Raw genomic sequence first — 11,702 nt, 5'->3', positions numbered from 1 at the left:
CCTTGTGATGGTGTGACAAGCCCCCCTTCATTTTTCAACTCTAACAACTGATACAACTCCTCATGACATGGTTGAATAGCAGCTGACACTAAGGATGCTTTGCAGACATCACAACATACAGCAGACATGATCCGACGCACAACAAACCCTGCAATGTAGGTGACAATGTTTGACACAAACATAGCATGTTTTGTTGAGATCCACTACAGTATGTGTGGTCCAAGTTGTTGTCGTTAAATGGCGACTCTGGTGCCTCATGATGCCCCGCTTCTGAAACTTTAAGACATTGTGTGCTGTCCATGATGGCCACATTTCAGCTTGCGCTGGGTGACACTCCGCTGTTGAATTAAATTTATAGTACAAAAATTAAGACAGTTTAAAATCATAGGCTACATGGTCACTTAAATGTGTTTTGTGTAATATATGTGTTCATATTTCATACAATTTGTACACTGAGTAGATACGCAATGTATTGTGCGCTGACATAAGCCTCTATTTTCATATTATATGCATGCAGGTTGTCACATTTAATTACAAACGTCCAAGTGAGTCCACAAGCTTTTTTAGAAGATTCTAACTTTTCAGTGAATACCACACGTTTATGTTTAAACGACAGACCTTGACTCAACAGAAGCATAAAACAGAAAGTTTTACGTTAAAACCAGCGCTAGTAAAGTACAATATTGATGTACGTCTTCTGCAGTAAAGTTAGACTCAGGCACTAATCTCCTTGTTAAACAGCCTTGTTATTACAAGAAAAACAATTCCAATGAAATGTAACGCTGTCCTGACATTTTTCCGCAAAGATTTTTGCAGGAAAATGCAGCACAATAAGAAGGCATTACTGTATTGCTGAGTGCAAAAGCTGAACTGAACTACTTCCGTAAGATGGCAGCGTTTTTAGCCCTTCCAAAGTAACGTGATGTTATGTCTATAGTATATCAGTCATTGCTGTTAACGGTTAAAAACTTTTTTAACCCACAATGGCTGAAGGAGAGCAACACGTTGATTTGGTTGCTGATATCCACGACTTTGAAAACAAGGCTGTTTTCAAGATGAACTTTTCAGGAGAAGCTAGATCTTATTAGAGGAGGACGGCCGACCCCCGAGCTAGCTAACCTGTCCCAGAATGGATTTTGTGTTGAAATAAGTGTTATGGGGGACACATCCGTTTTGGTGAATGCAAACATTTTATTTATTTTTGACAGTAGCATACCGTATATGTTTTAATTGCTGATGCAGGTTTGTTGATTTTTAAAATGCGACAGATAATAGCCCATTTTGTACACAACTGAGGTGATGCAATGCCAAGTAGTGCTTAAGTGTGTTTCTAACTACTCTCCAATCCTGCTGTTATAAATGCTGGCACAATGAAAGGTATTTATTGACTAAGTTGGACATCACTGAAGGCCTAAGTGTGAAATGCACCACCGGCCACTGGTATATTGTCAGTATGGGAACAGTTTTTATTACTGACTGATCAAAGTATCATAAAAACATGACACATTTATGTATCTGTAATGAAAATATACGTCTAAAAAAAGCTCATTATACTCTAAAAGTTGCTAACTTTCTTCAGGACTTTCACTTGTAGTTGTGCAGTGTAGTATTAAAAGTTTCGTTATAACTATGTATCTTTCTGGCGTCTGTTCTGAATGGCGGATGTACGAGCTTTTATTTGTGTCCTCGAAGGCAGCACAGATTCCCGAGGTGACGTCACACCGTGAGAGTCGGGGCTGGGCAGGGTAACGGGAGCCGCACGAAGAACATGTAACGGTGCAAGGTACGCTGCACCTTTCAACGACAGTCATCACTGAGACCGGATTCATGTAAACGAACCACGTAAGCATTTAGAACAACTTTTTATTTCCACTGCTGTCGGTTTTCATTTTGATTATTTAACATCACCTCATAACTAAGGCGTTAGTTGTTATCCTGAGTGATTCTGTTTGCTAGGCTAGAACCAGCTAGCTTTTTAGCAGGGATTCAGGCTTTGGATACAGGGCATAAAACACAACAACTCAACATTTTTTGTTCCGTGATTTGCTGCCAAGTGGCGCGATCATTAGAGACGAGTTGGAAACAATAAACTGAACGTGTATGGAGCTGAGGAGAAATGCAGTTTACATCAGAGTTTTGTTGCTGTAGCTCTGCCGGTGACTGAGCCAAACACAAACAAACTCAGTGTCATCATGTGTCTGTTCTCTAAATGGTGGTTTATCAGCAATATGCAGGGACTGAAACGCCTCAGTAGGAGGGTGGGAGCTCCAGGTGTGCTTGTTGTTTTGATTCAGCTGCCCTGGCTGGGCGGGGGAAGGATCAGTTGGGTGATGGTACGCCTGCTCATCAGGACGGGTCAGTGTTTCAGCAACAAACATCTGGTATCATCAGACTGGACTGAGAAACTATGGAGTGAAAATAGTGTCAAAATACCTGTGCGTGTGTAAACATATCTGTGCTTGTGTAAAAGTATTTGTGCGTGTGTAAAAATATCTGTGCGTGTGTAAAAGTATTTGTGCGTGTTTAAAAATATTTGTGTGTGTGTAAAAGGATTTGTGCGTGTGTAAAAGTATTTGTGTGTGTAAAAATGTATTTATAACTCCTGTAAGCATCTTTGTGTGTAAGTTTGGATAGTTGTATCTATGAAACATCATTGTAAGCCTTAAAAAGAAAATAAACCTTTTCCTACGCCTCCAAATGTTAAAAAAGTCAGTATGATTCGTTCTTTCCATTTTCAATTGACTATCAAAAATCAAATAATGAAAAATGGACTGGTTGTTTTGTTTTTTGTTTTTGTTTTTAATATGACACCAAAAACAAATAAAGGCCTGGAAAAGAAATCTTGGAAGCTCTCTGCAGCTTTCCTTAATGTTTTCTTCATGAAGGAAAGCTACAGAGAGCTTCCAGTGGACCTTTCTCTCCCTGAAAGTGAAGCTCAGCTCTCCAGCCACAGTTAAAGCAAGGCAGTGTGAGACCCTGGAATGACCTGGAGTTTTTAAAGATTACTTTTCCAGGCCTTTAAAAAAACTGCATGTGTGTGCATACACAGCACAGAAAAATATAAAAAAATTATGGATGTGGTGTTTACAGAAGGCTCAGGATTGTGTGTGTGTGTGTGTGTGTAAGAGAGTGAAATAAATTTGAATTAACAATCTAACTTGTTTCTTTATTAAAATATGAAATGTATTGAAATATACATTTATTAATATGCCATACTATATGGTCTTCAAGTTTCTGTGTTCCTAAAATATAAGACACATAATAGTTAAAAATAATTTAATTGAAAACAACTTAAAAAGGTTTCAGTATCCCACAGTGTATTGTAACACACAATACATCGTTAATTCCTAAACATGCAGAAAGAACTAACATGGTAAAAACAGGTTTAACAAAGTGTAATATTAACTTCAGTTTTACACATGAATCATAGACATTTCTGTTAACATGTACAGTGAAAAAAATCACCTCCTCTTTGGAGATGAGATGGGAAGTTGAAGACAGGTGGGGTCACAGTATCTCTAAGCTGGTCCTGTTAAAGTCCTCTGGTTTGAAACGTTCACTACAGAGCTGAGACGACTCTGTAGTAACAAAACCCTCCCTTCTTACTGCAGCTTCCTATTGCCTCCTTTAATCTGTTACTGGGAAACCTTCAAAATGTGAAGAAAAAAAACCAGAAAGAACTAATGAGAGAGGAGGACTAGTTCCTCCTGTCACACACTGACCGACGTCATGACGTCATTGATTTAGTTAAAAAAAAAACGTTGTTTAACTTTCGGTTCTTCTCTCGATTACTCTTGAAAAACATTTTTGTTGTCTGCCACCCGCTTAACTCCCGAAATGTTCCGCCACATTGCTAATGCTACTTCTTCCTATTCTTGATTTTTATTGGTGGTTGGTAAACAACTGAAGGAATCAATACCGCCACCAACTGGTAAAGAGTGTCTGCTTAACTTTTCTCCTTCTTGCATTTAGCAGCAACTCGAGCACATTACTGCCCCCTATATGTCAAGAGGACAAATAACACCTTTTCTGTTCAAATTGCCAACCCGCCACTTCAAATATTTACCCGCATTTGGCCAGTGGCGGGTGCTAATTTCCACCCCTGCCTCCACCGCGCGCTCAGTTCTGCGTTCTTTGCACAGAGCCCTACATGACTCTAATGAGCCCAGAGGCCGAGCCACCTTCAGCTACTTGGAGTTAGCAGGTTGTCAGAGCCACAGTAATAAACATCAGCGGGTTTAACCAAAAAAGGTTAGTTAAGCCGAAATTCAACAGGTGGCTATACAAGACCGAATATGTTTTAAACTTAGTGAAAATATCAGGGTTTCCCCCAGAAAAGAGGCTAAGCCCAGTGGTAGGTGGCCGTTTGCTGGCCGACCATAATTTAGTATAAAAGAAGATTAAAGTTGACAGGAAAATTGAAAATATGGCTATTTATTCTGTAATATTGTAAGATATTTGTGTCAAATATTTACACAACTACAGTTTTACAAAAAGGCACTTTTGAAATATTTTTTTAAACAAAAATACAATAAAAATAAATGTTAATTGATTGCATCTAGTTTGAATCCCAATTTAAGTTCTTTCTGACCTTCTCTGTACTTCTCCATCAGCATCCTCAAAGCAAAGATGACATCTGTGGTGCTCTTTCTTGGTATAAAACCATGCTGCTGCTCACAAATGGTCACTTCTTGTCTAAGTCTAGCTTCCATAACTCTCTCGTAGATCTTCATCGTGTGGCTCATCAACTTAAATCCCCTGTAGCTGTTACAACTCTGTACATCACCCTTCTTTTTTAAAATTGGCACCAGCGCACTTCTCCATTCTTCAGACATTTTCTTCTACTTAGATCTTCAGACACATCCCCTTGTCTGACACTCTTTCACCATGACTACATTCCTTACTAACTCCTTCAGAACCACCCATACTCTATTTCTCTTCCTATCCACACCTTGGTAAAGCAGCTTAAACGCTGCCCCAGTGCTGCCAACTCTGCTGCCCTTCCACTTAGTCTCTTTAACATATAACACATCTACTTTCCTTCTCTGCATCATGTCAGCCAGCTCTCTACGTTTGCCTGTCATTGTTTCTACTGTCAGTGTCAGTCCTACACTCTTGCCTTTCCTCTTCTCCCTCTGTCTCCTGGCACATTTTTTTCCTCATGGTCATCTACTAACAGTAGCACAATTTCTGCTGTAGCAAGGTCCGTGCTCACAGGTTTACCTGAAGCTGCTACTGACGAGAGGCAATAGTAAAATAAGCTGTATGGCAAAGTTTACATTGGTGAACCCACATACTCAACCCCCTCTGCTCAACCTACAAATGTATTTTCCTATGAAATGTGACACAATTTAAGGGGAAATAAACAGGCTTTCCATCACTATAAGGTTTAGTAACAAGCAGCATTGTTACAACAAAGAAGTAATCAACCAAACACAAATTTCTTTACTTCTTGTGCTACGTTTATTGACTGTATTATTGGAACAATACATTGACGGTTAACATCTTGGGCTTTTTCCACATATTCTAGCTTTTCATAAACCAATTAATAATTTCTACTTAAAATAACTAAGTTCAGCTAAAAGAAGTCAACTTGAAGAGAATAATTCTTGTTCAGTGGCCAAATTTATGCTGTTATTTTTTTATACAATATTCATAGATAAATACATACTGTTTGCGTGTCTAGGCCATATGAATGATTTACTAATACACTTGACTTCTGACACAATAATGGGGGACCTTTTGATTGTAGACTACAAATACAATGGTCCTTACATTGTTCCAGTTCTTGGTTTTTATGTCAGCTGTTACTCCAACAACTACGTCACTGTTCTTCAATTGTTACAGATGTGTTTTTGTGTTGCTCTGCTGAAACATTGCCATTCTGTATCTAGTTGAATTTATAGGCAGACTTTTGTTTGCTTTTCCAGCTCTCATCTCATGGTGGGGAAGGCCTCATCCCCCATCCTGATCAGGCCTCCCACCCTTGGACAAACACTGAGTCATGACAACGCCAGGCAAAGCTAGTGGGCTGAAACCTCCCAGTAAAATAGTCCGTCCAACTGGTGTGCCATCAAGAACGTCCCCGTGTTCTGGTAAGAAGTTATTGAAGTGATGAATGTGAATAATCAAAAAAAGGTAAATGTGGAAGCAGTCTGTGTAAAAACTAATTGCAACCCTGCTACTCTTACAAGAATTTGAAAAATTTGCATTTTCTGTGAAAATTCTGTGTGAATACTGAGTGCTGATACAAACTAAACTAAACAAAACAGTGAAAAACTAAAATGAGCAGAACAGTAGCTAAAACCTAAAATAAGTTTTAAAAAAAAAGTTGCTAAAACCTTAAAGTAGCAAAATCATAGTTAAAAGTAGCTAAAAGCAAAAATTAGCAAACAACAGATAAAACATTCTCTGTGAATTGCTGTCTCATCACGGTGGAGGAGTTGGTGTGCATGAATGATCCTGGGAGCTATGCTGTCAGGAGCAATTTCCCACAGTAGTGTCTCCCAAGGCAGATTGGTCCTAGGTGACAAGCCAGACAAAGAGTAGTTTAAAACCACTTGTATGGATAAAAGACACTAAGAAACTTGTTCCTCGCCCGGACGTGGGTTACTGGGCCCTCACCTTGGAGCCATCAATGGGGAGGGATTTGTCAGTGAGTGCCTAGTGATTGGGCCTATATCCATAGGGCCTGGTTGGGCTCAGCCCAAATGAGTTACATGGGTTTGCCTTCCCGTGGGCCCACTACTTGCAGGAGGGGTCATACTGGTTTGGTGCATAGTGCTTTGGGCAGCAGCTGAAGGAAGGCGTAGGCCTTGGTGCTTTGACCCTAGCTTCCCAAAGCTGGCTTTTGGGAAATGCAATGTCACCTCTCTGGTGGGGAAAGAGCCTGAACTGGTGCGTGAGGTTGAGAGGTACAGGGAGGGACATAGTCGGCCTCATCTCACACAGTTTTGGTTCCGGAACCAATCTCCTTAAGAGGGGCTGGACCTTATTCCATTTTAATAGTTGCCCTCAGTGAGAGGTACTGGGCTGGTGTGGGGCTACTTATTGCCTTCCGGCTTGTGCGTTGGAGTTTTCCCCAGTACATGAGAGGGTAGCTTCTCTGTGCTTTCAGATGGAGGGACAGGCTCTGACTGTTGTTGGGCCTATGTGCCAAACTGAAGTTCAAAGTAGTTAGCCTTCTTCTAATCTTTACCCAGTTATCTTGGGTGTTGGAAAGTACTCCAGCTGGGATAAAGGGCAAACTGCTCTCTCAGGGTTGGGAATGAGGTGCTGCCTCCAGTGGAGGAGTTTAAGTGTCTCTGGGTCTTGTTTACACATGAGGGAAAAAATGAAGAATGAGATTGTCAGACAGATTGGTGCAGCTTCCGCAGGATTGCGTACTCTGTTAAGCTTGGGCAATTGGATGAATTTATCGACCATCGATGACAGGCTGAGCCATTCGACAGTCGTTTTTTTTTTTGCCTACTCATCCCCCACTCCACCCTCCCCCGTGTGCCACCAAGTACAGCGCCGATTTATAACAGAAAGAAAGAGTAGCGTATGTTCAGAAACATGTATTTGAACAATAACCACAGTGATGTGAAGGGAAACAGAAACTCTTTTAAGTACAGTATAACTGTACTTACAGTTCCAGTGTTTCTGTCTTACAAGCGTGGCTATGTGTGAAACGACAAATATAGAATTAAACAAAAACTAAAACAAAAAATGAACTTCTCCAGCAACGTGCGCTTTCATAAAAAAATCTTCGCCGCTGTGTTTAGTCTTCTACTAAGCGATTTGGCGCATACAAAATAAATAAATGACTGAATATTTCCAAAAACTACAATGTCTCAGAATCAGAACAAGAAGATAAGGGGAAAGTATTCCTTCCAGAAAGAGCTTATAAATTATTTGACAAGAAAACAAGCATGTTTACCTTATTGGGTTTTAGCAGGGTGCACAGGTTATCAATATTACCAGCTGTGCTAAAGACGTGTTCCGAAGGTGTGCTTCTGGCTGGTATGCACAGATATTTTTGTGCCATTATAGTTAACAAAAAAAGTCCAGACATCACCTGCGTGAATATATATCGCCCAACGTCATTTGTTGGACTGACAAATATCGGTGGAAAAAAGTTTACATATCGCCCAACCTTTTACTCTGTACCAGTCCGTTGTGGTGAAGAAGGAACTGAGCTACAAGGCAAAAGTTTCTGTTTACTGGTCAGTCTACATTCCTAACCTCACCTACATGGTCATGAACTTTGGGTGGTGACCAAAAGAATGTGTTCTGGGGCATGAGGTGTTCCAGGCATGTCTAATTTGCAGGACCACCCGGGGAATACCCAGGACATGCTGGAGAGACTATGTCTCTTGGCTGGCCTGGGAACACCTTGGAATCCCCCCAGAAGAGCTGGAAGGGGTAGCTGTGGAGAGAGATGTTTGGGCTTCCCTGCTCAAGCTGCTGCCCCCGCAACCCATCTCCGGAACAAGCGATGGATGGATGGATGGATGGATGGATGGATGGATGGATGGATGGATGGATGGATGGATAAAATCTAAATTTAGCAAAAATAGAGGAAAAGCAAAAAATAGCTAAATCATTGGTAAAACTTAAATGTAGCTAAACCATAGGTAAAAGCGTCAATTAGTAAAATAGTAGCTAAAATTTAAATGTAACGAAACAGTAATTTAAATGTGAAAGTAGCAAATCTGTGGCTAAAAGCTAAAATTACCAAGACAGTAGCTAAAAGCTAAGACAAAATAGAGCAAGTATACTTTTCGGGGGTCACGGGGGACCTGGTGCCTATCTCCAGCAGTTACTAAAATGAAAATGGAGAGACTGGATACATGTTGGGGGTTGAAAGTCAGGGGTTTATGAGTATCCTCACACTCGTTTGGTGCCTTTCTTCCCGCGCAATTCCAGATGAAGGAAAAAATCCAGCCCCTCCTCAGGAGTTGGATTTCAAAGCCACAGCTGCATGTGGAGGTGAGCTTAACTATATCTAGTTGCCATCACTCAACCTCACACACAAGCTCCTGCTTCTCTCTGGCCAACGAGGTGACGTTGTGCACCCCTAGAGCCAGTTTGTGTTGTAGGAATCAGCACGCCCAGGACCCTCCCTCATCTGCCATCCTGATTGCACAGCATGTGACCTTGACAATTCTCCCTGCAGCTGGTGTGCTCAAGTGGAGATACTTTTTGTTCCTAGGTTAGGCCAAGCCAAGCACATGAGCCAAGGCTTGGCCATCAGGTACTCACCCGTGAATCCCCACTCAGGCCTGGCTGTAAGAAGGGTGCCCTGGTTTCCCTAACCCCCCCGAGGTGTCCCAACAAATATGATTGTTCCTCATGACGATCTTTGAATTGCTCAAAGTCTGACCCTTTACTTGAGACAAGTTTGACTTTTTTTTTTCAGTGACCCTGTGTGAAACATTTTTTCAGCCGAATACCCCCTAACCGGCACAAAGTATTTAGTTTAAAAAACAGATGTAAAACACAGTGCTGTGTCATCAGTAATTGATTTACGTTTGCAACCAATAATAAATAATAATAAACTTAACCTGCCCTTTTTTGGGGGAAAACATTTTGTTCTGAAATTGTCATTAGATTGTTTGTTAAAAGTTGTTTTTAAAAAAGGAAAGACTAATATTTGTTTTAAAAAAATTTTGATTGCAGGTACTCCAAAACCAGTTCCTCCTGAGAAGTCCCCCCTCAGTGTGACCTCTCCAACCCAGGATGGAAACACAGACTTTCAGATTGGTGACAGGGTCTGGGTGAACGGCAACAAGCCTGGCTCTGTGCAGTTTGTTGGGAGCACACAATTTGCTCCTGGGCAGTGGGCAGGCATTGTTCTGGATGAGCCAATTGGGAAGAATGATGGGTCGGTGGCAGGTGTACGGTACTTCCAATGTGAGGATGGGCGGGGCATATTTACACGGCCTTCAAAGCTGTCCAGGACTGCACTGCCAGAGAAGGAGGGGAACAGAGGGCAGACCAGTCCAGTTCAAGGAGCCATTGCAACCAGTGAGTCCGCACCTGCTGGCACTATCTCCATTGGTAATAACAAGATAGCTCTTTAAATCTGTGTTTATGTTGCATCTCAGAGTAGAAAATCAGTTCTAATAGGCCACATTTTCTTTGGGAGATATATGTATATTGGTCCAATGTTTCAGAAAGAAAAGTATGTACATTACATTATGTAGTAGTGGTGTTTAACTAAAAATGGCTAAACAAACGTTTAGTTGTGGTTGTGTGTTGTGTTAATCATTTGAAGCAGAAACAGATGATTATTTTTAAAAAAGGCTTTTTTGTTCCCTCTGTAAGTGCTCTTAAAAAAACATTAGCACTTTAGGTGGGTGTATAATGTTTATTGCTAAATTTTGTTTGGGGCTTTATTTGTTTGAGTTTTTCTGTTCTTAAAAATTACTTTCAATTTTTTTTTACAATACCAGAAAAATCTTGATTAAAACAGTAAATTTTGCTATTCAATATAATATAATTAAAATAAAAATCTTGCATTCTGCATTCCTTGGTGAATGTATACCGCCTGCCACCTTTTATAGCAAAGTTTCTCTCTCTGTCTCTATCCCTCTCTCTCTTTCTCTGTCTCTGTTTCTCTTTCTCTCTTTTTGTGTCTTTCAGTCTCTCTTGGTACTTTTACAAAACAATTATGCAAAAGTTTTTCTTTATGCTGCCTCTAACCTTTCACTAATCACAGATGGAGCCAGCCACATCAGTGCAGTTCAGTTCACTTAACTCAGTTTATTTATATAGCACCAATTCGCAACAAAAGTAATCTCAGGGCACTTAACAAAAGCATTCACAAACATTATAAAATGCCAATTAGTAATTGTTATCTATCTAAGGAAGCCAGCAGAGTGCATCAAATCTTCACTTCATTGCAATCTCCCATCCTAAGCAGGACGTTGGAGACAGTGGAAAGGAAGTACTCCCTTTTTACTCCAGTAAAACCAGGCTCAGGAAGGGTGGCCATCTGCCTTGACTGGCTGGGGTTTGGGAGAACAGGAAAGAGACACAGACAAACACAGAATGACTGATCCAGGTGGATTTTCTATGTGAAGAAAATCAAAGAGAAAAACATGTTAATGATAGAAATAATTACAACTAAAACTGCAAGCAGTTACCATCGGGGTCCAAGAACCTTGATGGATATTTGTGTCCCAAAGCTTCTAATTGAGTTTGAAGATTTGTTTACGACATAAAGTCTAACTTTTTGGTATGACATGATTAAAAAAACTGTGTCAGTGGAAGAGATGCTATTTACTGCATTTAGCAGAATAATATGCCAATGAAGAGACCAAAAAACTAATCAGTGTTTAATTTGCTGTTTAGGAATAAGTATTTTGGGGTGTATTTGTCCCCAAGCTCTCAAATTATGATCCATTACACTTTTAAAGTTTTAAAGCCCTCCAAAAATCGGTTTAAAATACACTCCTGATCAAAATCTTAAGACCAGTCAAAAAATTTCAAGAATTTGCATTTTGCACTATTGGATCTTAAGAAGGTTCTAAGTAGAGCTTCACAATGTTAAAGGAAAAAATCAGTACAAGAGACAAGAACTTTTTAGCAGGGAATTTTCTGCAAACTGCATTTACACTCAAACATGATTTTTTTAGCTGATCAAAAGTTTAAGACCATAGTCTTTAAAAGCCAAAAGATGTGCAAAAATCAGGATTCCATGTAATTTTCTGTCA

The 11,702-nt window shown here is 40.2% G+C and overlaps 1 protein-coding gene across 3 annotated transcripts in view; it reads left to right on the top strand.

The window, feature by feature from the left end:
* The first annotated feature begins 1,714 nt into the window (after positions 1-1,714).
* clip1b (CAP-GLY domain containing linker protein 1b) overlaps positions 1,715-11,702 on the top strand; it is a 140,348-nt gene continuing 130,360 nt past the window's right edge. For 2 of the 3 annotated variants that reach the window (XM_037979449.1, XM_037979447.1), the window contains exons 1-3: positions 1,715-1,842; positions 5,931-6,095; positions 9,664-10,044. In XM_037979449.1, coding sequence (XP_037835377.1) covers positions 6,005-6,095; positions 9,664-10,044 — 472 coding nt within the window. In that variant the 5' untranslated portion in view covers positions 1,715-1,842; positions 5,931-6,004. The remainder of the gene's footprint in view (positions 1,843-5,930; positions 6,096-9,663; positions 10,045-11,702) is intronic. The other variant, XM_037979448.1, reaches the window with a different exon arrangement.

This window comes from Kryptolebias marmoratus, linkage group LG14 (genome assembly GCF_001649575.2).
Source record: "Kryptolebias marmoratus isolate JLee-2015 linkage group LG14, ASM164957v2, whole genome shotgun sequence".
Classification (NCBI taxonomy): domain Eukaryota; kingdom Metazoa; phylum Chordata; class Actinopteri; order Cyprinodontiformes; family Rivulidae; genus Kryptolebias; species Kryptolebias marmoratus.
This window is presented reverse-complemented; position numbering and strand designations above follow the sequence as displayed.